General features: G+C 40.3%; 2 protein-coding genes across 5 annotated transcripts; both read left to right on the top strand.

Annotated features, from left to right (window-relative positions):
• Positions 1-1,197: 1,197 nt before the first annotated feature.
• On the top strand, positions 1,198-8,993 carry GAR1 (GAR1 ribonucleoprotein). 3 transcript variants are annotated; one of them, XM_030564588.1, is made up of 7 exons: positions 1,198-1,349; positions 4,181-4,401; positions 4,485-4,639; positions 6,145-6,204; positions 6,891-7,014; positions 7,957-8,031; positions 8,370-8,993. In XM_030564588.1, the coding sequence occupies exons 2-7, from the start codon at positions 4,188-4,190 to the stop codon at positions 8,381-8,383; spliced, it is 642 nt and encodes a 213-aa protein (XP_030420448.1). In that variant the 5' UTR covers positions 1,198-1,349; positions 4,181-4,187; the 3' UTR covers positions 8,384-8,993. The 3 variants fall into 3 exon arrangements, with proteins under 3 accessions (XP_030420448.1, XP_030420447.1, XP_030420449.1); XM_030564587.1 differs by lacking the exon at positions 1,198-1,349 and adding an exon at positions 1,359-1,446 and having other exon boundaries at positions 8,370-8,992; XM_030564589.1 differs by lacking the exon at positions 1,198-1,349 and adding an exon at positions 1,398-1,416.
• Positions 8,994-11,409: 2,416 nt separating this feature from the next.
• Positions 11,410-27,162, top strand: RRH (retinal pigment epithelium-derived rhodopsin homolog). Of its 2 annotated transcripts, none has more exons than XM_030564586.1 (7): positions 11,410-13,763; positions 19,727-19,917; positions 21,316-21,415; positions 22,227-22,380; positions 22,765-22,933; positions 23,041-23,219; positions 25,101-25,227. In XM_030564586.1, the coding sequence occupies exons 1-7, from the start codon at positions 13,688-13,690 to the stop codon at positions 25,201-25,203; spliced, it is 972 nt and encodes a 323-aa protein (XP_030420446.1). In that variant the 5' UTR covers positions 11,410-13,687; the 3' UTR covers positions 25,204-25,227. The 2 variants fall into 2 exon arrangements, with proteins under 2 accessions (XP_030420446.1, XP_030420445.1); XM_030564585.1 differs by having other exon boundaries at positions 13,675-14,151; positions 25,101-27,162.
• Positions 27,163-27,172: the final 10 nt, after the last annotated feature.

The raw sequence follows: 27,172 nt of genomic DNA on the forward strand, positions 1-27,172 counted from the left end.
CAATGGCTCCTAGGCCCAGGGGCAGCCAGCCCCTGGCTGCAGGCACCACCCCTGCAGCTCCAACTGGCTGTTCCCGTTCCTGGCCAATGGGAGCTGTGGAGTCGACACTCGGGACAGAGACCCCCTGGGTGCGCAGTTGCTGGGTATGTTGTCCGCTTCTGGGAGCAATGTGGAGCTAGGGCAGGTACGGAGCCTTCCTTAGTTCCACGGCTCTCTGGACTTTTAGCATCCTAAAGTCTTCTGGATTGGCTTCAGTAGCCTCCGGGAGATGGAGCCCGATTCCAGGAGAGTTGGCAACCCTAGTTATGTCTTGCTCAGGGGTATAGATTTTCCACATGCCTAAGTGACATGTTTTACTGACATAAGTTGGTAGTGTAGACTAGTGCTTAGTTTGTGATTCACTATAATCCCAGATCCTTTTCTGCAGTACTGGTGGCTGGCAGTTATTCCCCATTTTGTAGCTGTGCATTTGTCCCTCACCCCCCCCTTTTTTTTTTAGCACTTTAAACTGACTTTACTGAATTTCATCATATTGATTGCAGACCAATTCTCCAACTTACCAAGATCATTCCAAAGTCTCACGGTGTCCTCCCTACTCCGCCTCCCAGCTTAATGTCACACACAACTTCTCTAAGCATGCGCTTCATTCCATCCTCCAAGTCGCTACGGAAACCACCGAATATATCAGCCCCAGCCAGGACAGGCCCCCGAGGTACCCCAGTAGATGCAGCCACCCAGTCTGCAAGTGAACCACTCAGTACAGTTGTGCACCCACCTAACAGTGACTCCCCCTACTCTGCTCATGATAGTGTCAAGTGGGGCTGTGTCAAAAGCCTCGAAACGTGGCGGGAAACCACCCATTTGATTCGTGGCAATCTGGCAGGCTGGCCCCGGCCAGCTCCCCTGCACTTGCCCCCCTCAGCCTACAGCAGGGCTCAGCAGCTGCACCTGACACCCCCTCCCCCCCCAGCGCGCGCAGCTCCAGCCTGCTCAGGGGGCCTGGTGCTCTGCGCGCGCTGAGCAGGGCAAGCAGCGGCCAGAGCGCGCGCGGTGGGATGGAATCGGGGTGTTGAGACTAGCTAGAGAAGAAGAAAACGTCAACGCCACACTCCTGCGCATGCGCCTCCTTACTCTTCGCGCCTCCGTGTCACCACTCAGGAAGAGACTCTTCCTCCGGCGCCACTCACAGCCGAGGGGGCGGGGACAACTTTCTTTTATTGGTCGCCACGGAACTGCCGCGGCTCCCAAACTGTCGTAAACGCGTTAACTGACGCAAAAGCAAATCCGCGTGGGTGAAAAGGGGCCTTTGCTTTACGGCAGATTCCTCTGTGCGCATCTGGGATTGGCTGGTGAGTCGAGGCGCGCGCCCCTGCCCGGTCGCGGCTTGTTGACGACAGCGGAAGCGGCCGGGTCGGTGTAAGGAGCCACGTGGGGTGCTCGTGGTGGGTGAGTGAGGGGTGCTCGCACTGGGGGCTGCCGCTAGCTTCCGCTAGTTGGCTGCGTTGCTCGGGGGTCGGAGGATCGAAGCTCCGGCCATTTGAGAAATAGTGTTAACGGTTTCTTGAGAACTAAATGCTCATCCCCCCGTCTCTGGGCTGGGTCCCATCGCACCTCGGAGCCCGCCCCCCATCTCTGGGCTGAGTCCCAGCGCACCTCAGAGGGCCCCCCCTTTCCCCGTCTCTGGGCTGGGTCCCATCGCACCTCGGAGCCCCCCCCCTTCCCCTGTTTCTGGAGCTGGGTCCCATCGCACCTCAGAGGGCCCCCCCCTTCCCCTGTCTCTGGGCTGGGTCCCATCGCACCTCGGAGCCCCCCTCCTTTCCTGTTTCTGGAGCTGGGTCCCATCGCACCTCAGAGGGGCCCCCCCTTCCCCTGTCTCTGGGCTGGGTCCCATCGCACCTCAGAGCCCCCCCCCCTTCCCTGTTTCTGGGCTGGTGCCCGTTCTATGTCAGAGCGCACCCCCTTCTCTCGCTTGGCCCGTGCCGAGCTCCTGAGCGTGCTGTCTGCCATTAAACCTCCCCGAGACCATTCACCTTCCCCTGGTGCTGCTGTGGTGGCCATCACCAGACTTATGCCTGAGCATCTAGATGGGCAGCCACGTACAGACTGCATGCAGCCCCATACAGACTGCTCGTCTTCTCTCTCTACCTGCTACGGGGTGTGGCTGCAGATCCCTGTCTCCTATCGCTGTCCCGGTGTGGGGGAGAGCCAGGGAGAGAACCCAGTAGTCCTGGAGCCAGGCCTCGCATTTGGCCAGGTGCTGCTACACCTGGAACCTAAGATGGCGGTTTAGGCTGTGTCCCGTGTGCGTCTGATAAAGAGATGTGTTGATCAATAAACATAGAACCCGCGCTAGGCATAAGCAGACTAAGCAATTGCTTAGGGCCCCAAGCACCTCAAGGGACACCCCCTATTCAATTTTTATTATAATAACTTGCCTGTTTTAGTATTGGAGGGGGCAAAAATATTCCTGCTGAGGGCCTCTAATGGGTTCTGAGTAAAACCCATTGTCTATGTTACTAGTAATGCCTGAGCCCAGTGAGTCGCAGGTTGATGCTAGTAGCCTGCAGTGTGGAATATGCTGAAGTCACATCGGACTGTGTCTGTGCCAGGGAAAGATGTCTCAGCTCCACTCAGTTAACTTGTGTTATAATCCTAGTACAGACGAGGCAGTTTGTAGTTTTCCCCTGAGTTAGCATGTCAAGGTAAACCCTAGGCTCCTGCTATCTCTGAGCCTTTGAAGGGTATGTCTATACCAGGGGTAGGCAACCTATGGCACGTGTGCCGAAGGCGGCACGCAAGCTGATTTTCAATGGCACTCACACTGCCTGGGTCCTGGCCACCGATCCAGGGGGCTCTGCATTTTAATTTAATTTTAAATGAAGCTTCTTAAACACTTTAAAAACCTTATTTACTTTACATATAATAATAGTTTAGTTATATATTATAGGCTTATAGAAAGAGACCTTCTAAAAACGTTAAAATGTGTTGCTAGCACGCGAAAGCTTAAATCAGAGTGAATAAATGAAGACTCAGCACACCACTTCTGAAAAGTTGCCGACCCCTGGTCTATACTGCAGTTAATAACCTGTCAGTGGCCCTTGTGGGTCTGTTTAAGTATGGTGTGGACACTCAGGCTTGGGCTGGAGCCTGGGCTCTGGGACCCTGAGAGGTGGGAGGGTCTCAGAGCTCCAAAATCCTCCACTGCAATTAAACAGTCCCTTAGCTCGAGCCCCATGAGCTGAAATCAGCTGGCATGGGCTGGCTATGGGTGTCTAATAGCAGTGTAGACTTACCCAAAGGGTACGGCTACACTGAAGTAAAACCCCTGCAGCAACGGGCTTCAGAGCCTGAGTTCCAGCCTGAGCTCAAATGTCTACACTACAGTTTTATAGTCCCACAAGCCCAAATCAGCTGACATGGGCCAGCTGCAAGTGTTTTATTGTAGATGTACCCTAAAGGTAAGTCTTTACTGCAGTAAAAGACCTGTGGCAGCAAGTTTCAGAGCCTGGGTCAACTGATGCATAGATGCTTGGGCTGAAGCCCAGATGTCCACACTGCTAGTTTTAGCCCTGCAGCCCAAGCCTGAGTCAGTGGACCCAGGCTCTGAAACTTGCTGCTGCATGTCTTTTATTGCAGTGTAGACATATCCTAATTTGTCTTGCCTACTCAGATGAAAACTACAAACTGCCTAATCTCCATTAGGATTTTACCTAGACTGACAAGGTGGGTGAAATATTTGGTCTCTGTGTACCCTTACTTAGCTTGCAACAATACTGGGAGTATATAAGATTCATTTTGGGGATGTTCAGGATAAAAAATGCAAATGTATGCTAAATTGTGCTTGTTTTGTGGCAGTCATTAATTTGTGTCATAGCTGAAATCTGTTGCAGTGTCCAGTCATAGAAAAAGAAGGAGGAGAAGTTTTTCATACAGCACTGTGTGTTTAAAAAGTGCCAATCTAAAATCCTTCCCTTCCCTTCTGCTTCTATGAATGGACTTTGCAGTAGCTTTAATTTTAGATGGAATCTTGAGTTGACCAATGAACATATATTTGAATTAAGAGCCAAATCAATACATGTTAAATTGACAAACTGTGGGGTCTCAACTAACTTGGAAATTTAGTAAGTCATGAAATGCCCTTGACCTTTTCTTTTTAATTGACTTTTTTCCCATTTAACAGGTAGAAAATGTCTTTTAGAGGCAGAGGAGGTGGCAGAGGAGGCGGAGGTGGCTTCAATCGTGGTGGCGGAGGTGGCTTCAATCGTGGTGGCGGAGGTGGCTTCAATCGTGGTGGCGGAGGTGGCTTCAATCGAGGTGGACGAGGTGGCTTTGGGCGTGGAGGGGGTGGACGTGGAGGCTTCAACAGAGGATATGACCAAGGACCTCCTGAAAGTGTAGTTAGTAAGTTATCTTGAGAGATTGTACTCATTTTGTTTGGAATGAATGTTCCCATTTTCAGTACATCTTTTTTTTCCTTACTACAGTATTGGGAGAATTCATGCATCCTTGTGAAGATGACATTGTTTGCAAATGCACGACGGAAGAAAACAGAGTGCCTTATTTCAATGCACCAGTTTACTTGGATAATAAAGAGCAGATTGGCAAAGTAGATGAAATATTTGGACAGCTAAGAGACTTTGTATCCTTCAAAAGTAGATTATTCTGGATATTTGTGGTGCAGCCAGTAACTGAAGAGAGTTGCTCTGCCATTTCAAAATAGCATAGGGCATGTGTACATGAGAATGTTTACTAGTCAAGCTGATATGCTAGTATCGTATGGATACTTATTTTGATAGAGTGGTGGCTTTTTTTTTGTTTTTGTTTACCTTAAACTGCTTCCAAAGTGACGTAAGCTAAACTTAAAAAAAAAAAAGAAAAAGAAAAAAAAAAGAACTCTTATATTGGGTAAGTGTTTCTACAAGAGGAGTTTTACCACCGCAATTTTATTGTTTTAAATTCACGCCTTAACTTGTACTGATATAACTTTCCTGTTAAAGAAGCCCTTAGGCTCTTTGTTTTACACACTGGAAGACTGAATTCTTTTTTCTTGATTTGTACCTAATATAAGCACTATAAGTGGATATTTAGTTCTGGGGGAATTGTGTGCTGCTGCATGTGTGCAGAATTCATGTCCCCCACAGATTGCTTTTCTTCCCTGCAGAAAAATGACTTCCTGAGCAGTCATTCACCACTCCCTAGCAGCGCAGGTACAATGTTTTGGGCACCCAGAGCAGCTGGCAGAGAGGTAAATCACTGCGGGGCTGGGGACATCTCAGCCAGTGGCTCCTACTCTGAGCTGGGATCAGCTGCTAGTACCAGCTGGGCTGGAGGCAGGAGAGGACAGGACTGCCTTTTCCCTTGCAAGGAGTGGCTGGGGCTATGTCAGACCCATCCATAGAAACCTCCGCCAGCAGCAAGAAGTTCAGCATCCTCCCCTGCTTCCTGCTCACATCACTCCTAAGCTGTGGGGGAGGGGTCACTATCTAGGAAGTTGCTCCCCCATCCACCCAACCCCTGTGCATCTGGACTTCCCATACCCAGACACCCTGCCAAGCCTTACCTGGTACAGCTGGAACCTCCCTAGCCCTCCATACCTGAACCCCACCCCACTGAACCTCAGCCCCTGCATCTGGAGCCCCTTTCCACCCAGACCTCCGGACCCGCACTCCTGCATCCAGATCACCCCCCATTGGCCTCCCTGCACTCAAACCCCCACCCTGATGTCCCACCACCTGCACCAACTTGAGCTTCCACATCCAGACCCCCGCACCACTGACTGCCAACTAGCTCCATCCAGACCCCCACTCCACCAAGCCCCACTCCCCACGCCCAGATTCCTCCACTGAGTCCCAGCAACCTTTACCTGGAAGCCCCTGTAGAGTCCTATTGCCCCTGCACCTGGAACGTCCCCAATGAGCCTTTGTCCACAAAATGCTGTCAAATGTACAAAGTAAACTGAAAAGAATAGAAATATGTCTCTAATCTTTCACTTATAGTAATCATAAGTGTAACAGTAAAGAAAAAAATCACTGGCTGTGATTTAAATTGATAACCTCATTTTTAGAATACCAACATCTGTCCATTTATACAGAGAATTATAAATGCAGTTAAGTTACCTTTTATATTCCTTAAACAAACTAACAGTATTTTTCAGTTAAACTGTCAGAGAACATGAAGGCCTCTTCCTTTAAAAAATTACAAAAGGTAGGTATCTTAATTGCTTAAAATTCTGATATATTCAATGAGAGAAGAAAATATAACTTTATAAAGAATTTCCAAATAAACCTTTATATAACCTAAATTTCCTATCACCGCATAGTCTAAAAATACATTTATAATTGAAGTGAAAAACACTGGAGTGCCACTAGAGATGTTTAATTGGGACCTTATGCAGTAAACAACTATTTTTGTGTCGTGCATTGATTTAATATACATTTAGTCTCATAAGGAACTTACTGTCTTTTTTACATGACACTCTAACCAAAAATCTTTAATTTGTTTATTTCTCTAGTTAGTAGTTCTCTTTAACACTAATAGTTAAATGGCTTATGAGAAATTTGTGTTCATTTACATTTCTTATCTGCGCTCTCTCATACACTTTTTTAGCTACCCCTATTTTATTAGAAAATTGGTGCCTTTGCAAAATCTGTTCTTTTAACCACAAATCTTAATCTTGTTACAGAAATAATTTTATGATCTTGACACAAACTACCTTTTTAATAGTTTTGGGTGTTTGATGTCACTCTTTGCAAAGAAGACTTTAAAAATGCTGATGATATAGAGAAAAAATAAGCCAAAATTCTGCATGTATAGAAGAGAAAGAGGAAGGCCGTGAATATTGCACTCATGTTACACTGTTCCTGAAGCCTAACAGTGCTTTTCTCCTGCAGTTTTATATTGACCCAGCAAAGTTATTGCCGTTGCAAAGGTTTTTGCCTAGGCCTCCAGGTGAGAAAGGTGCTTCAAGAGGAGGTGGTAGAGGAGGACGTGGGAGAGGAGGAGGTAGAGGTGGAGGTAAGTGTCTATTTAAAAAAAAAAGACATTTTTTAAAAATTAAAACATACAGCCAAGCAAGCACTCACGTGAATTGTGTTTCATTAGTATATTTTTAAAGAAATACATGTCTTTGAGATCATGGTGAAAACGCGTGAAGTATGACTTAATGGAGAAACAAAGACACGAGATTATGAAAAAGAAAACTTGGTGAATACCAGCGATAGTTTTCCAGTGGTAAAATCTATTAGATGATGGAATATACTCTCAAAGTTAATGGCAAAAGCCCAGTTTCACAACACGTTTAAAATCTAGATTGGACAAAATACTTAAAAATAGTGCATGGTAAACTGCTTTGTTGTGTGCGCTTGATGACCTAGTAGATCTCTTCCATCTCTTATTACATTTAACTTCATTGTGGTAGCTGCTCCACAAATAAGGTCAAAGGTAGATCTCTGCTTAAAAGACAGATTTTTCTCTGACATGCATCTGTACACACAAACACCTAACTTCCCAAAAAGAAAAATTTGCTCTGTAACTTTATTTTGCATCTCCTGCAAGGGTAGATAATTTCTGAGAAGTTTCATATGAAACATCAGTTTCAAAGTTATGGTGTCCTGAAAACTTTACCTGTTTACTTTTAAAAAAACACAAAAAAACCCAACCAAACAAACAAAAACCAAAAACCTAGCATGTTTTGGCTCTCTATATATCCAAAATGGCTTGGTATAGAAACTCCAAATACGTGGGGGTTTTTATATGCCTTCCGGTATTTTGGGACAGGAGTTGTGGTGGCTCATGGAGAAGGGGACTGTGGTCAACACTAAACCTTGCCTGTCTTAACAGTTATTTTTGTTTCATTTTCTCATACAGAGGATGTTTGTGCAGTAACTTGTTACATTCTTAGTACATAACAGACTTGTGAATTAACTTCTGAAAACTTATTTCCTTGCCTTTTTGTAGGTGGCTTCAGAGGAGGAAGAGGTGGTGGAGGCTTCAGAGGAGGAAGAGGTGGAGGTGGTGGCCGTGGTTTCAGGGGTAAGAGTACTATTTAAATTCAGGGTGTTTTTAAAAGAGAATTTCAGGACACGTAAAACAGTTATTGAATATTTGATTCACTTCAATTTTTCTGCCATCAGTCTTGTAAAGAAGCACAAATTTCTACTAGTTTTATGCAAAAAGTTACCTGTATGGTAGTTTCTGCACTTCACAACAGATTCTCTAGTCCAAGTTCAGTTTTCTGTATTTCTGTGTAAGACCAAAAATGGGGCATATAGCTGGCTTCTCAGTGTAATAATTTGTGCAGTATTTGTGCACTTCAGACATTTGCTTCAAGGTATGAATTGTTTAATGTACACTCTTCTCTTTCAAAACAGGTAGAGGACGTTAAAAAGTGGAGATATTGGCATCTAACTGCTGAATTTTCTGGTGGACCTGAAAAGTAATAAATTGTTTTTAAAGCAATCAAAGTAACAATGTATCGCCAACATTAATTGTTACAACTAATGGATACTGATCAACACATGAAGAGGTTGTGTTCACCCATGAAGAATTGGAGGCAGCTCTTTATTCTTCACTTGAAATATACTTGAACATTTTTAATTATCAAAGCAGACTTTAAATTGTATGTTTTTAGATTCTTCATTTCTGACAGTCTATTTTAATTAATGCTTGACTTCATGTTGAAGTTGAAAGTAAATGATCCACTGAAGAATTGTTTAAAAAAAAGAAAAGAAAAGCTGCAGACTCTCTAAGGGCACAGATATCAATCTGTGTTACATGTGACTGGTGTCTTGTTCTCCCTGTCTTTTTATTGTTGCATTTGTTGTGCTGTGTATGTTGCACATACCCTGCTTAGTTCTTTCTCTTGTTTCCTATTTTGGAATATTTTCAATGACTAACAAAGTCTAAAAACCAAATATTTTAAAAAATAGAAAATTTGTATAAAATGCACCATGCCTGAAAAGGAGGGTAGTAAAGAATGCTTAATACACTTTCCTGAATAAATCTTCATTAAAACTAAAAATGGGCCTGTAACTTTTGGGAAAGTCCAGGTTGTTAGTACCATGTTCTTCTACAGACCAGCTTAGTCTTCTTTCCAGATTTCGTGGAATAGTGAAATGGTGTGGTGTGTTAGTCGCTTACAGGTGTGCTGTAAGACAAGTGTTGCAGAAAGGATTCCACAAACTGCTGGCATGTGTTTGTCCTATGGATCCAGGTTTTGGCAGGCTTGTCCAATGAGGTGAATTGTGGGATGGGTGGAATGCTAATAACTGCTGTGACTCTTCAGAATTTGGGTGAAGGGACAATCTCTACTCTGCAGGCAAACATGAAAGAAGATTTTATAAAAATCTTATCAATCAGTAAGGGAAGCTGTTGGTAATATCGTGTATACCATGTATTTAGATGTTCCTCTGTTAAGAGTAAATTGAGTCTCCATGTCTAGTTCAGTTCTTTGCTTATCTGTTGTCATTAACAGTCGTGATGTAGATATTTATATGTTGGACACAGGTGGAAATATTCTTACTGATGCCACTAATGACTCTTAAATAGCAACAAAAGCTTTCCATTGGTCTTGACCAAACTGGAGCCAATGAAGTGAAAGGTTCCTTCCCTTGTTGTCACAAAGCATGCCCTTATCTTATATTGAATTATTTATACAGCCTAGCAGACAGGATTAGTATTTTATGGACAAAAAGGATTTGCTATGACAAAGGATGTTACAATTTTAAATTATATTTAACATACCCAAGACTGACAAAGTGAGAGGATGGAAACGAAATGGGACGATTACTGTTACATATGCATCATCTTTGGTCCCTTGTCATTTTTTAACAAAGGGGATATTTGCAAAGGTACAAAGGGTGGTCAGGCACTCACCTCCTGTTGATGCTCAAGAGAAGTCAGGTGCTTAACTGCCCTATTTGCCTTTGAAAATCTACCCTTATAATTTGGAAGCAGTGTCCCGAGTGAGGGCTGGAGTGGAGGACAGCGATGGAAGTGTAACTATTTTGAGAAGGATTTGAAGACTATAGTGCTCAGACGTGGGAGGATGTTCTAGGTATGGAATGCAGGAGAGTGCATAGTTGCTTGTAGAAAAGTCAAACGTGCATAGCATAGAGAGCACACAGAAAGGAAGGGAGGCAACTAGATATGAGATGGGAGGCAGAGCTGTGTATAGCCTTGAAAGGCAGGAAGGAGTGTTGAACGGGATACTGTGGGAAAATAAAATCCATTATAAACTTGAGTGTGGGGTGGTGCAGGTGATAGAGCAGTGGTGAGGAAGGTGATCTTGGAGTTGAAGAGTCAAGGTGCCAGAGAGGAGAGTTTGATGTTTTTGTTACAGTTGTGTTAAGTCTTTTTGTCCAGCTCAGATCTTCAGCTATCTAAAAGCTACAAATCGTCTAGGATGGAAACAAGCACTCTAGATATTGTATCCTTTTAAGCTGAATGAAGTCTGAGAATAACTCAGAGCAAAACTCACCAGCATCAAAAAACTCATTTTCTAGTGGTTCCACATACTAGTGAAACTGTACAGGGTAATTCACAGACAGACTGTAAAACTTTGTATAGGTAAAAGTTGTTATAAGCTAATTGTGAGTAGCAAAAAGCAGCCATTAAAAGGGCAGGAAATTGTAGAGTAAGCTTACAAGTAACCCAAACATTTGAAAATATGCAAATTCACAGTTAAGGTACCCACACTACCTTAATATTAATTCTGGACAATTTCAGTATCCCATCTTTTCTGTGAGTCTTGTAGCTGCTTTGTAAGATGCTGGTTTTGGGTTGTTGACTTTTTCTAAGAACTTTTGAGAGGGCTCCAGCCTATGGTTTAAACAGCCAGTGAACTTGTAGGGTTCAAAAGTGGGATAAAAAATGTGTACCTGAGCACTGGCTTTTCCTGATTCATGTCTCCATTGTTTGTTACATTACATCTAATGACACTGGATCAGCATCAGAACGCTCAGTCTGCTGTCTACCAGGGTACTGAGCACCCTCAGCAACCTTGCATGACTGGGCCCTCACAGGGTGAGGAGTGATTACCTTCAGTGAGCTATTTGTGTTTAGGAATTTTTTAAATAACATTTTCTGTGGAGTGGCTTTGACATTTAGTAAGGCTAGATGTGGCATAATCACTGTACGAATATATCATTCTGTTCTTGTCACAGATAACACTTTCTTATTGATAGATAACAGTAGTCTGAATTTCTGATTTTTTCATGCGAGTGCTAAGAGGCAAAGTGCTAAGTATATATTTAAGGTAGTTTGGTAAGTTAATTGTGCATTTCCACATGCACATCCAAATATCTGGGTTTATTATATGCTTTATTTCTGAATTTCTTGCTTTGGTTTCTTTTATTTTGTTTTGCTAAATGCAGTGTTCTTAAGAATATTTATCCCTAAGTTAATGATAGGTATGAGCCTTAATTTAATTTTGACATTTTTTGTCTGAGAATTTCCTTACTTTAAACAAATCCTAAGTTGGGAATATAAGGTATCTAAAACAATATGATACTTCTGTGATATTTAGCTGACTGCACAAATCAGAAAACTTCAGTTTTTCTTATGACTAGATGTAAAAGATTGTTTAAATTGTTTTCATTCGCCATTACCTGAGTTTGATATTCAGTTTAGAATGGAATAGTTGTAGCCTGATTTTCATAGGTGCTAACTTCAGTTGACTTACATGGAATTTACAGGAGCTATAGGACTTCTGAAAATTGTGCCAAAAATGTAAGCAAAGAACAGATTTCAACCAGATATCAGTATTCATGGAGGAGAAACATTTTATGGTTTGGTCTTGTAAAATATAGACAACAAGGTGCTGAGAAAGTGGTTTCATTGCCAAGACATCATCTCTTCTCTCCTTACAGACACTTCCACCCTGCCCCCATTCCAAAGACTAACTCAAGTCCTCGTGACAAAAAAGTTACCTATTGATACAAGTACTAGCTGCAATGCGAGAACCTATACAAGTGAATGCAGATCTCTAGGCAGAATAGAAGAGATGGAGCCAGCTCACAGGCCAGCATGACTTTTATGTGGGGAAAGTGGTGGCAAACTTCTTACTTTATACCTTGTAATTATTTTTTGCACTGAGAAAAATTGCAGTATGTAAGCTCTCAGGGGAGAGAGTGTCAGTCACTGTTTGTACAGTATCTAGCACAATGGGTGCCCAAATTGGTTGGTCTCTTGGTGCTACTGTAATGTAAATATCAAATAATAATGTTAAAACATTTATAATGGTCAAGAGTTTCAAACGTAATTAGTGATTTTGGGTGCTGTCGTGTACTCTGTACACATTAGGTTGTAGGGCTGCTACGAGCAGGTTAGGCTTCTGTACCAGGTTTGCACTGGCTACAGAGCTTCCATCCTGGAGAGAGATACAAAAGATGTGTTCTCCTTAAGATACTTGAATGCACTGCCCAGTATGGCTGTTACCAACTGAGGTAAGGTATGTTACGCACGAAGCCACCTACTTAGCATTCCACCACAAGTGCCTCAAGTTTTGGCTGTCCAACTTGAGCCACATCAAAATGGCCTGCCTTTCAGAAAGTGCTGAGCACCCACCCTCAAAAAATCAGGCCCCTTCAAAGGTTCAAATTGACCGCTCATAGTCACTACTTTTGAAAATGTCAGCTGTTGTGTTTTTTTTTCTCATTTCAGCCATTCACTTGATTGTAGTGTGTTTGAATTTAATAGCAAAGGGAGATTTCAAAATAACAGGCTCAAATGGAATTATTTAATTAAAAAGATTAAAGATTAATACAGTATTAGACTACATAAAGAAAACCTCCATTATCTCCTGTTAATGGTGAAAGGACGGCACCCTGTTCTCTTCCTTGGTAACTGATGGAATTCTGGCTGTGGTCATTCCCAAACTAATTCCCAAACTCTCTTTTCTTTTATAGGGTGTGAGGCAAAAATTACCTTCCCACTCTTAATTTCACTATGTGTTCTGTTTTTGATCTCTCATTTTATATAATTACTTACAGAATTTATTTTATGGAAACTTAGTTTACATGATTGATAAGCTAAAGGAATTTCTAGTTCAGTTATTAAGAACACCTGTTGTAATAAGCACTTCCTTTGAGTTAAAAACATCTTTCAGTGGGTCATAATTTCATAAATCGCAGAAAAATCTGTGATGACAAATGTCCCTTATAAATGACAGAACATAATTGAGATTATAAGCACTCCCTTATCAATTACCCGTCTTATTTATTTTAACATACTTCTGTAGGGTCCCTTCCCTAGATGTCTTGGCTATCTTAGTAAGATCAGGGTAAAAGATTACATACGTTCCATTATTGGCTTCACTTTCCCTTCATGTACTAGGTTCAACAGAAGGACAAAGAACTTTTCAGTTTCAGTAGGTATAGGGCAGTAAACATATAAATATACAACATAAAAAGGATTGTGGTTAACATGTAAAAGAATTATGAGAGTTTATGGAAATTATGAAAGGTTCATATTTACGAGCAGGATTACTTAGGTTAAATCAACAAAAACTTCTGAGAAGTTATAGTAAGGAATAAAAGTGGAGTTTAGATTAGGTGTATCCTACATTTTAGAGAAACTCTCATTTTTATTTTTAGTGTTCCTATTATGTGTGCTCTGTGATTATTAGATTAATTCCAAACAAGGCTGAAGTTCTCTTGAATCTAGCCAACTCTTGTCTAGATCTTCTGAAATGTTTCACAAGAAGTTGAAGGAAAAAGTGTGGGAGCATGTGACAGCTAATCTCTTTAGCAATAAGACTCTGAAATGTAAGCATCTTGTTGGAAATGCACCTAGTTCTGTGCTGCTCTTTGTTTTGCTTAGAAGCTTTTCCTTGCACAAATTGTGAATGTAAACTCTTTTGCATAGTCCAATTAAATCCTGTTGGTAACTTGTCAGTGGGGGAGTGGTGTGGGAATTTTTTTTTTTTAAATGGTTCAATGAGTCTGTTCCATAGTGAAAGAATTTGCCTGAAAGGATCTTGGAGTGTTTTGTGTATGTCCTCTTGAAGAACTGACATGGAGGAAATACCCCAATTTCTTCAGTCTAAAATGTTTTGGAATGTTTCAACTAACTCTTCAGAGAGCGAAAATGAAGCTCAGTCAGCCTTTTCACAGACTGAGCACAATATAGTCGCAGCTTACTTAATAACAGCAGGTATGAGGTTGATGGGTTATTTTTTTTTTAAATGGGAATTTAGGCTTCAATATTCATTTTGGGTCAAAATGCCAATGAAATGCCTTTTATATACAAAAAGCAAAAGGTCTAGTGTCTCTCAGCTTGAAGGTAGATGAGCAGATAAGTAACAGGGCGACTGTAAAATATGTAGAAACGTCTAAAATTAGGGGTACAGTTTAAGACTTTGTTACATTATTTAAAAAAGTACTTTACTTATATGTGATTTTAGCAAAAAATGCGGAATTCTGCCAAAGGAATAAGAATACAAGTTGCAACATTTTGCATTTTTCAGTGATGTGCTTGAAGTTATCCTGATCTGTCATATGTTCACAACAATGTATGTGTAGTCTTAAGAGTGTTCATGGGTGTCTGTGGGGTGGGATGTAAGTGGAAGTGTTGGAATGGGGTCACTGAGAGGGAGGGGGCTGCTCATTGATGGGAGAAAGCAGACAGTCGTTTCAGTTGTATGTTTCACTGCTGACGCATTTTAGGAAAAGTAGCGCACACGCTGGGGGCCTGATCCAAAGTCAGTGTACTCCCACTGATTGCAGTGGGCTTTGGGACAAGAGTTGGAGAAGCTGAGATCCTTCTCAAATATGAAATAACTTTTCTTGAAAACTTGTTTATTTCAGTATGATAATTGAATATTTCAAAAGTAAATGCTTTAATACTACAGTCTAGCACATTAAAAATATGCCTCTGTTTATTTTATGCCTGTTCAATTGAAAATTTAAGCCATTTTAGTTATAAATATTTTTGTTAGGAAATAATGTATGTTTTGGGCACACTTTTTCCAGGTGTTTTCAGTTATAATTAGCTTATGAAGAATTTTCAATTAATTATTCAGATTTTATGGTTTATGTGCATTAATTGGACTCAATGACCTTTCAGGGTCCCTTCCAATTCTATGAGATAGGTATATCTCCATATATTCATTTGTGGGGGAGGAATAGCTCAATGGTTTGAGTACTGGCCTGGTAAACCCAGGGTTTGGTGAGTTCAATACTTGAGGGGGCCATTTAGGGAGCTGGGGCAAAAATCAGTCTGGGGATTGGTCCTGCTTTGAGCAGGTGATTGGACTAGATGACCTCCTGAGGTCCCTTCCCACCCTGAGATTCTATGAATGATGAAGATCAAATTTTACTCAGTGAATCTTTTTTGTATAGTATTTGACAAATCATTCTTCTGTTTAAGATGAACTCATTTAGTTTTTTTTGATACCAAGGCTGATATTTCAAACAGCTCTAATTTTTTTTAGTTCTTCTTATAGTTTTGCTAAGAATCTATTGTATTCAATAATAATCTATTGAATAATATATTGAAACTCTACTTGTTGGTGCCACCAGATCATTTGCAGATAAATGGATAATATTGGCACTCTAAGAAATGAAGGTCATTTGTTCAGACTTTGGTTTAACTCAAATTGACTGGATTTGGGTTGTATCAATGTCTAGTTTATCAAATAGTTTGACCATTTTATGAAGAGCAATATCAACAGGGGAAATACAGAGATTAGCAAGGGAAAAAACCTCTCCTCTTTCTCTCTCACCTGGCAACTGACATGTGGGCTGTACAAGTGGGTCTGTGGTATATATTTGCCAGTTGTATAAACCTACAGCACTGGGTTTTGAGTTAAAGGGACATAGTCTACCTAACATTCACACTTCTGTCTGAAAATGTTTTACTAACTGTTATGAATACCGTCTGAAATAACTATAGCTGAAAAATCTTTTTCTTCTTCTCATTACTTTGTCTTAGTTCATTAGGGAAGCTGTGCTAGCAATGATTGCAGCTGTAGTATAAACCTAGGTTTAGTGCAGGAACTTGTGACAATTAGTTTGGTCCATTTCTGAACACCTCATTCTAACAAATTCACATCCTGAACATGTTGGTCGGTAGTTCAGTTCCATTGCCATAAGATAAAGAGCTCATCAATGGAAGACTTTAACCTCATTGTATTAGTTAGCAGCTGGAGAAGATGACAAAGGAAATGAAATACAGATACAGTAGTCATCATTAAGTCAGCATTTATCAACAGCTACTGTGCTACAGGTTTCAGAGTGGTAGCCATGTTAGTCTATATCAGCAAAACCAGCAAGGAGTCCTTGTGGCACCTTAGAGACTAATGAGGCCAATTACCAATTACTTTTGGAATTTTCTCTCTCCTGATATTCACCCCTTTTTGTCAACTGTTGAGAAAAGGCCACTTCCCCATTAATTGAATTGGCCTCATTAGCTAACCACCACTTGGTAAGGCAACTCCCATCTTTTCATGTGCTGTATATTTATAAATATAAATATATATTATATATATTTATAAATAAATATACCTGCTTACTGTATTTTTCACTCCATGCATCTGATGAAGTGGATTTTAGCCCACAAAAGCTTATGCCCAAATAAACTTGTTAGTCTCCAAGGTGCCACAGGGACTCCTCATTGTTTTTACTGTGCTACAGTATCAGCAGATATTTTGCCATGCTCTGAAAAGGAAATAACTGCTAGAGCTTGGTTTGCTGTTTGGTTATTTTTTGTTTTAATGTTGATCACGGGTATGTTCAAACCATTGAAAGCATTTATGTCTCTGTGGTTTGCTCACAATGGTGAAATGGAACCATCTTAAGTGTCATGGTCACAGAATAGCTCTATTACAAGGATCACTAACTGAATCTGCAAACTCTCTTTGTAGTTAAAACATTGTAACTATTCAGGAGTAACATTCTACTTAATTATTGTGAAGTTCACAGTAACTCTGTTGCCTATTACATAGAGACTGCCTTAATTTTCTTTCCCTCCTTTAGCAAGAAGAATGAGAGGAGAGCCCCTTTTGCTGTTCTTGATCAGGGAATGTAAAAAGCTCTGTTACCTTGATTATGGCAAATATCACAAGGTTTAATTGAGGAAATCAGAGAATTTGTAATCCTTTCATGCCAAGACTTCTAACAGAACAAAGTGGAGGCATCCCTATGGCTAAGTTTTTCCTTCATTTTAATAGTCTGTGCTGTGCCATTCCTGCTACTGGTAATCATCAAAATATGTGGTCTCTGTACTGTTAGGTACACCCAGCACCTTCTATTCGTTTAAACTCATGCTGTACAGGAAACTTTTCCTGTCTGAACACATGCCTACTCTGGTCACTGCTAATGTTCTGAACAGCTTGTGATAATAAAAAGAATGACACATATAGCTGAAAAATCAATGAGACTTTGCTACATTTGTGTTTGAAATGTTTGATTTAAGTATGATTCTGTAGTATAGGCAATTTAACTAATGATACATTGCTGTGGAACTCCTACAATGAAGTACATGTATAATAAAATGTCACTGATTTACACACATGAAATTTAGCCATTTCATGGCTAATGCTAACAGCATTTAAAAGAGAACTGGATAAATTCATGGAGGTTAAGTCCATTAACGTCTGTTAGCCAGGATGGGTAAGGAATGGACTAGACTCTGTTTGTCAGAGGATGGAGATGGATGGCAGGAGAGAGATCACTTGATCTTTGCCTGTTGGGTTCAATCCCTCTGGGTCACCTGGCATTAGCCACTGTCGGTAGACAGGATACTGGGCTAGATGGACCTTTGGTCTGACCCAGTACGGCTGTTCTTATGTTCTTATTTAAGAACTGAAATGTTGGCATTGTACTTCTGTTTTTAGAGGCTCTTTTCCAGAATTTCACCACTGCTATCCCTATATGTAAGTTGTTACTGTTTTTCTCGTTTCCATATTAATTGTATATGTATCATGGATATAGAGGTGGACATAATGGTTTAGTCATTATACAGGTAACTTGTGTATATATAAAGCTAGATTGTCCATGTTGTGCATTGTGGGTGTGTCTTATTGAGCACCAATGGGAGCTGTACATATGAACTGAGGTGCTTGAAGCTGTTAACCCTTACAGTTATACTACCTCGGTTGGTGAGAGAATTAATGTGTTCTCTGCCCCATACACAATACTTCCTGTAAAATGGTAGCAGAGAACCGATTGACCACTGTTGCATTGTTATGAGCAGAGACAGTGGAGCAGTATTCAGTATTTAAAAATCTAGGGTTTGTTTCTCCTTTCCGTATGCCAGAGTCAGCAGAAGTGCAGTAATGTCTGTCCAGACTGAAGGGAGCCAACCGGGGTCATAAATCCCACTGGCCTTGGGGACCAGAAGGGAGCAGCAGGAGGAACTGGGGATTTCAGTGAGTGGATTAGCTCTTGGGGTTCAGGAATGTTGAAGAGTACATAAGAGACTCAGAAGTACAGCACTGGAGGATCAGGACTGTATCTGCTCTGAGATCCAGGAGGGTAGTAACTGACAGGCAAGAACTGGATCTTATCTTACTCCTCAAGAGAAACTGGGCCTTTCACAATCTGAACAGCATAGCATTGAGCTTTCACTCTGCCTGATTTCATGTGCACACTTATATGTGCCAAGCACCTTATTACTAGTAAATGAGATTCAAAATTAACACTCTATTAAGATTCAGAACTCGATTGGTGCTATTTCCATTTCTCTGGCTGTATATTCAATGAGACAACCATACACTGATGCTCATTGTGAAGCTGTCCTTACTGGTTGTGAATGTAGGAAAAATTAGGGTGCTTTGTTTTAAATGAAATTAACTGAGAGAGGAGAAAATGGAGACTTCATTCACATTGATCCTGTAGATAGCATGCTGAGCACACTCAAAGTAGTGTCTCCAGCATAAGGGCTAGCACTCAGCATGAAGCAGCTGTGCAGAATGGCCCTCACTTTGGGTCCAACCGTGCTACTAGGGAAGTCAATTGGAAAACTCAAGGGAAGCAAGACTGGACTTAACAGAGTGGAATATATTCAATGCTCAACAATGTGAGCAAACTCCTATGCCTGCAATGAACTGAGCACTGATGAGCAGGGAGTAAGTACATGTGCCTAGAATGGAGGCAGATGGTGAAGGCTCTTTAACTTGCTCATAATTTAGCACATGCAAATTCTGTGCCATTTTTATAATTTTAGAGTTCTGCTGCAGAGCTATCCTTAGCAGAAAGCAAGTTACTGCAGTTGCTGTGAGGGTCTTCCACATAAAGGCTTCTGATGCGTCTTGTGAAGCAGTATCACAGCCAGCTGCTCAATGCCAGAGTGTTTTTGCCAGCCTGACCAGCCTGCTGCACCCACTCCTTTCAGTGTACTTAATTCTGCTGCATCATGATAATGCACTGTGTTCAGCAGTGCTAGTGAGGGCTCAGCACTACCTCTGCAGGACTGAGCTCTTAAGATTCTAGTCTGAGAGATTCTGGATACCTGCCATACCCATTGAGCTCAGATAGTGAGGCCCTGATTCAGCAAGAGACTAAAGCATATCCTTTAGTACTTAAACTTAACCATGTCCTTAGAGACCTTGGTGAATCAGAGTTTGAGTCTATAAATTAGGAAAGCTCTCGCTCTTAAATATGATCTTTGCAGATTAAAATAGAATGGGTTTATGTTTAGATTTCATTATGTATTTTGGTTTGTTACGACCTATACTGTGTCGTTATTTCTGCCACTTGTCAGGCTTCCTTTTTTTGTGTTTTCACAGGGGTGATAAGCCTTCTCAGTAACATAATTGTGTTAGGCATCTTTGTTAAGTACAAGGAACTTCGGACAGCAACAAATGCAATTATTATTAACCTGGCTTTTACCGACATCGGTGTTAGTGGCATTGGTTATCCTATGTCTGCTGCTTCAGACCTACATGGAAGCTGGAAATTTGGGTACACCGGATGCCAGGTATTTAAGATTTTTTATATTAAATCAGGGACCAAACAAGTACTAAGCAATTAAACACAAACCTAAATATATGAAAAATACCTTCCTTTGATTTTTAATGTTCTTTAGAGAGCAGTCTGAGCTGCAGAGTTTGGGTCCAGGTCTGGATCTGAACTTCCTTAAAATTCAGTGGTATTTGGATCTGGGGAGTTGCTTAGGACTCATTGCTAATTTTCATTGTTTAAAGTTTGGAAGGCTATTGAAGCATAAACTTGTGTTGATGTTAAATATACAATATTAAAATAGCTATAACAATGTATATCCCATTACTTATTGTAGAATTCATGGATGCTTCTCACCATTTACTAACCAAGATTTTCAAAGTAACCAGTGATTTTGGGTGTCTCAATCTTTGGGTGGTCAAACTGATAAACTTTAAAGTATCTGATTTGCAGAGGGTGGGAGCTTAGCACTTTCAGAAATCAGGCATCTTTAAGGGATGTCTGTTAAGGTACCCATAAAATGGACTTTTGCATAACCAGTAGTCATCTTGAAAATCTTGGTAAGTATTCAAAGAAACAGCTATCTTATTTTAGAATTTGCACAATTTTTCTCTCTTCATGTAAAATGATCACTGAAAACATATCATTAGCAGAAACGTAATAATCTTTGCTGACTGTGCATGCAGTTACTTAAATATGATTTTTAACCCAGGAAATGAGTATTTAGCAGTAATATTAATTATACACCCTGAAAGTATTTGTTTGGCAAAAATTAAACAGGACAGCAGAATGCTCCCAACAAGATCTGAAATCACACACAACTTGCCTGATTGAAGATTTAATTTCAAGTTCAGAATTCAGCCAATGTTCACCAGCGATCCAAGGCCCTCATTTGATTGCATTTAGGATGACTTATATTTTTGGGATCAGATCTGAGAGTTTCCACTCTGCCTTGATTTGGGTTCTTAGGATCTTTAGGACTCTAAACTCAACTTGATCTAAACTGAAGAAATCCTGTAAACTGATATTGTAGAATTGTGTGACTGTCTGGTTATAACTTCTGCAGTAAGAAAAATATTGTTTGTGTTTCCCCAGTATGCAACAGAAACATTAGATAAACAACTTTGCATCCCAGGATCATTAAATTATTTATTTAACATAAGTTAAAATAAATGGTGACTTTTGGCAAACGTCTTCAATGGGATTTATGAGGGCTTATGCAAGCACACTTATTTTAAAAAGTTCAGTTTTACTTTAACAAACTATTAACAATTTGAGTTTAACAAATTGGTCATTGAAGAATGCATTGAATACAACCCATGATAACACTTAGCTTCAGGATACAGGAGAAGACTCAAACCTTTGAAAGCATTTGCATTAGGAAGTGAAATGGACATGTTATCTTTTTAAATTTCAGATCTATGCTGCCTTAAATATCTTCTTCGGAATGGCAAGTATCGGGTTGCTTACAGTTGTTGCAATTGATCGTTACCTGACAATCTGCAGGCCTGATATAGGTACTGTAGTCTTGGTTATAAGTCTTGCACCAAAATGATCATTTCAATCATTTATTAGTTGACATCTATGAACCTTCATGCAAGTTCTTTTATTTCCTCTTGTGGAAACCTACTTCCAAAATTTGGGCACAGTTCTACAGTAATTGATTATGTGAGCTATCCTATACATAGCTAACAAAGTCAAGTATATAGAAGGAAGCCATAGTCCCTTTTTTGTGGAATGGTTCCTGACAATAATTGAAGCTGGGGGGACAAGATGGATTAGCTAATATACTTTATTGGACTCACTTCTGTTGGTGAGAGCGACAAGCTTTTGAGCCACACAGAGCTCTTCTTCAGGTCTGGGAATAATTGAATAATACTAAGAATACTAATTGAAGCTGATGTGTATTCTGAATATTGTTTGTTTTTTTTCTATATTGTATTTTTCTCTTGATCTTTATTATGGGTTTAAAAATTATAATGGTTAATTCTTTCACTTTCCCTACATCCCCCCACTCTCTTTCTTTCTCTCAATTCTTTGATATGGCACCAGCAACCTCTATTATTCCTAAGCTTTGTGTGGGGGAAGGTGTGATAATACTGAGATGTATTCCAACTCTGCTTCTGGGTGTATTTAAATGTCATTTATCTGTGATATAGAGGAGAGCTTAAATAAAATGGGTGTGCTGCAGTGTGCCAGGTGCTTGTAAGGATCATTTATAATTTCTATGCTAATTGTCTTGCTTGGAAACATTTTTGGTTCAACAAAATCTTGGAGAGAAGTAAAAGAATAGAGTGGTTTGATGTAAAAATATTTGCTTGGTAACAGGAAGAAGAATGACTACCCGCAACTATACTTCCCTGATCCTAGCTGCCTGGATAAATGCTGTCTTTTGGGCCTTGATGCCTATTGTTGGGTGGGCTAGCTATGCCCCAGATCCAACAGGAGCCACCTGCACAATAAACTGGCGGAAAAATGATGCGTAAGGTTTTGAGAACTTGGTTTTACTTTTCAAATATGGACCATTGCTTATTTTCTGTTCATCACCATGGTCAATGTTTTCTCCTAAGAACATGCCATGCAACTTCTAAAAGACAATGGTAGTTCAGAAGTAGAGACTGAAGTAATCTATAATAAATCAAAAAAGGATGTAAGAATTTTTGACAGTGGAAAGCATTAGAAATCCTAGGTGTAAAGGTCACTGAGCCTAATAAATCTTATCAAGTTGAAGAAATTGTACGTACCTTTTGTAAATGTTTTTTCTGACTGTTTTATTAACAATAAAACATAAAGGAACAATGCATTTTTCAGTCATTTTTCACGGCTGCACAGTTGTAATATCTTGTATTTATTTTTTGGCTTACAGGTCCTTTGTTTCTTATACAATGACCGTAATTGCTGTTAATTTTGTCGTGCCCTTAACAGTCATGTTTTACTGTTACTACAATGTTTCCTGCACAATGAAGCAGTACACTACCAGTAACTGTCTGGAGAGCATCAACATAGACTGGTCTGATCAAGTAGATGTAACAAAGGTGATGGAGGAGGTCTTAATTCTTAAATAAATATAGTGTTTGATTTTGATATAGGTAAGCAGATATAAATGGTTTGGTCTATCAAACATTTTTTTCTTGTTTTATAGATGTCTGTTGTGATGATTGTGATGTTTCTAGTGGCTTGGTCTCCATATTCCATTGTATGCTTATGGTCTTCCTTTGGAGACCCAAAGAAGATTTCCCCTGCAATGGCCATCATAGCACCTCTATTTGCAAAATCTTCCACATTCTATAACCCCTGTATTTATGTCATTGCAAACAAAAAGTAAGTGTCCCATTTTTAAATTAACAGCCTCCATCTGCTTTATGATTACTGGGCATCCTAGTTGTGCAGAAAGACCTTCTATAAGATATGACAAAATCTTTAACAAAGATGGAAAGGTTAAACCAGTGCTGAGTTATCTGTGATGGGTCTGATGATCTTTTGGACAGGTTTTAATAAAGGTAGGTGGTCGTATCTGCACCATATATGTCTGACAATATTTCTATGATATCTCCAGTTGTATCCTCATAAAAATATTTTGCAAAACAATTTCAGGTAACGTCCTTTGCCAAGATGGGGTTGGGGTGAAATTTTGAGTCCTATCTGAATCTGGGACTGTCTGCTTTTAATTAAACTGGCTTAAACATATGTCTGCTTAGGCCCAAGAGTCTCAAAGTATTTAGCCTCATAACTTCCATTAAAATTAGGAAGCTAAATACCTTGGAGGATCTGGGTCTTCGTGACTTGTAGCTCCCATGCATGTCATTGCTTGGCTTGGGAAGTGTCATAGTTGGGTGGTTTGAGACGATTAAGAGCAAATCTACAAGTCACAGGTGTCACCTCTTCTGTCAAAATAAAAACTATACCATGTTTTGAGCATAGGTATCATATTGAATTGAGATAATTTTGGGACATGTCCTTGGTCTCACAAAAACAGGCAAAATCAAAAGGGTTTTGCCTGTGGTTTGGAAGTATACAGAGGTTGGGGACACTGGAATCCTTCCCTTTCCATTCCTCAACCTGCAAGCAGGATCTGGGACATCCATACAAATGAGCTGAACTGTTCTTGCTGAGTAGTTATGGTCTGACTCTTCTCTCCAACCCTGTTGGTTTAGGTCTGCCCTCTGCCTAGACCTTCATGTACTACACAACCAGCATGCATCCATTCACCCACTCATCTCCCTACATTTTATCACACAGCTGTGCTGGCGGGGCCCAACTTGTGCTGTCCTGACTCATGGTGTCCACCAAGCACCACAGGTGGTGGTGCTGCTGTGGATACTCTCCTGAGGGGCTAGGGCTCAGTTAAATGAAGTCCTAGAGCTTGCACCTGTGCCTCCTGCTAGGGAGATGACCAATGTTCACTCTAATTTTTCCCATCCATGTGTCAAATTAATTTTGTTTTGTGAACCAATATGGAGGTGATGGGCTTTGTGGTGCAGGATGGGTCTCCAAGGCTACGGTGAGGAGAGATGACTCTTCCCCAGGGCTGTCTCCCTGCAGTAGCACCTAGACTGGGAGGGAGAGATGCCTCTCCCCACCACTGGAACTCTGGGACTGGGGCTGCAGAATAGGCACCCCCCCCCCCGGCCCCAGCAAGTCTGTGCTGGGGGATGGCAGCCATCACTGCGGTTAGGCCTGCGCCACCCTGGCCACCCCAGCAGGTCTGGGCTGCAGGCTGAGTTGGGGCCGGGGAAGGGGCGCCTCTCTTGCAGCAAGTTGGGGGCAGGTCACCGGGTGGGTTCCTTGAGCGCATGTGTGGTGCTAAATAGGCTGCTGCACTTGTGCAACTTACAGGGAACTTAAGAGATGATGATAAAATGAGATATTTTGGTATTCTGTTTTCAGGAGCCAAATTTCTGAGACAGACCACTTGAAAAATGGGACTGTCCTGAAAAAAATGGATTGTAAGGTCACTCAAACAAAATTCCACTCATGCTAGTTTCACATTGATGCAATTCCACGGACCTCAGAAGAGTTCCTCTTGATTTACACTGGCAGAGGAAGAGACTAGAGACTAATTGAATTCTAAAAGTTTTGTTAAAATAATAAGCCTTATTGGTATAGCACATTTGAGTAATTTGATCTTAATTTATCTCTATTTTTGCTTCTTTATCTGTGCCTCTAATCATCTGAATTTTTACTTCCCTCCTCACGTTGCAGGTTCCGGAGAGCAATCCTGGCAATGGTTCGATGTCAAACTCGGCAGGAGATCACTATTAATAACGCTTTACCAATGAGTGTCTCTCAAAGCACGCTAACATAATGAGGCTGCTCAAAAGCACTGCCACTTTATTTACCCTACAGTATATGTTTTGTACACTACATGGAAATAAGTGGTCAAACCTGGGCCACAATTAAATTTGCATCACACTGTAATAATCCAGTCCAACAAGCCAGTTGTTTTTCTCATTGTCTCAATAATATTTAATACAGTGTTTTTTTTTAAAATGTCAAGATTTTAGTACTGAAGACTAGGTCAATTGGCATAATATGCTTATTCCTCTCAAAAGGTGATTGTGAATGCTCAGTGTGTTTTGTAACTCTTGGATAGTGGGATAAAATGGTGTGGGAGGGAGAATAAAGCAGGACATGCTTAATTGTGCTATAGTAACAGAAATAAATTTTGTGTATGCATAGTTCTTTTGTTTTGTGTAATTTCCCCCTTTGAACTCTAAACCAGTTCTCAATACTTCAGGCACAGTACTACTGTATCCTGCATTTTCCTCAATGTCTTAAATGCACAGATTGATCTGACCTGAAAAGTTTGCTTCTGTGAGTACTGTAGAATGCAGGTGTATTTAAACTCCAGTGTTGCCAACTCTCTTTATTATCAGTTTTGTGGTATTTTGGTAGTTTTCTGGCTCCTGGAGCCAAGTGATTATGTGAGAATCTCAGCTTTCATTTTTAAAATAGTAAAATTCTAACCTTTGTGCCTGAAGAGAAAAATCTTGAAACTGTGACCCAAGCACATGTTAAAAGTTTAAACCAAAAGGCAAGTAAAAAAACCCCAAATTTATTATTTTAAGGTAATCTCATGATTTTTGAGGCCTGACTCATGGTTTTTGAATGCCTAGCACTGGCCATCTTGGGAATCAGTTTATTCAGGGCTGAAGGGATGAATATCTTTTCAAAGATTCAATTCAATTGTAGGTGGTAGTTAACTTGATATTGGTATTTCCGATGTTTGGAGAATAAATATCTTGTCTGCTGGTAATATAAAATATGAACAACACTCAGGCAGATCTTAACTAAAACACCTTCATCTAACTACAACTGCTTACCATGTTGAGTCCACTTCCTATTACCCAGTTCCTGTGTCTTTTTTAAAGTGACACAGACTCTTTTGGAATGCTGGATGTTGAACTCTTTACTTTGCATTAACAATAAAATAAAGAGAGAGAATATAGTTTGTTCTGAAATCCGCTAATCTGTTCTAAAAAGCAAACATTCTAATGCTTCAAGGAAGAACAAAGAACACACATTTTAAGGCACAATCTAAGGGGATTTCACTTCACATGATATTTTTGGTGCTATCAACTGATAATCAATAGATGGCACCAACAATTAGTTTATTTTTTGACTGTTTTATTAACATTTAAGTTTTGTATGAAGTCATCTATATTCTTTTCAGAATACAACTATTATTTTAAACATATTTAAGCTTTCTGGTAAAGCCTGAAAAAATTGTCTAAAAAAAGTTGTAAAACCTAACTCATTGTGCTATTAATCTTGACTGGTTTTAATATTAAAATGCAGGTACATTCTGCACTGTATAGTTATTCAATCTTAGAATATGCCCCTTTCAGTACTTTAAGTACTTTTAGCCCCTTTTAGTACTATCTTTGACATGTTATACATATATAGTACACTTCCCTCCAGAATCTCAGAATGCTTTACAAATCTTAGCTAACTAAACTGCACAACACCCCTGTGAAGTAAAGGGATATGTTAAAATATATCTAGTAAATCTGTATTCAATATAGTTAACTAAAAAAAAGATGATTTCCTGATATGTGATAGATATAATTTTAACAGAATATGTTCCTTTGACATAATAAAAAACAAGCTGGTTCAACTGATCCCTTTCAGGATACGTTTGAAGGTTAAGTAGCTACAGATCTCAGCTAATCCAGTGTAATCTGCTATTACTAAATGGATGTCTACATTCACATTCATAGCACACAGCACACGAGTGCCTGGGAATAAAAGTTTTTAGATTGTGTTCATATCAG

Source organism: Gopherus evgoodei, chromosome 5 (genome assembly GCF_007399415.2).
Source record: "Gopherus evgoodei ecotype Sinaloan lineage chromosome 5, rGopEvg1_v1.p, whole genome shotgun sequence".
Lineage (NCBI taxonomy): Eukaryota > Metazoa > Chordata > Testudines > Testudinidae > Gopherus > Gopherus evgoodei.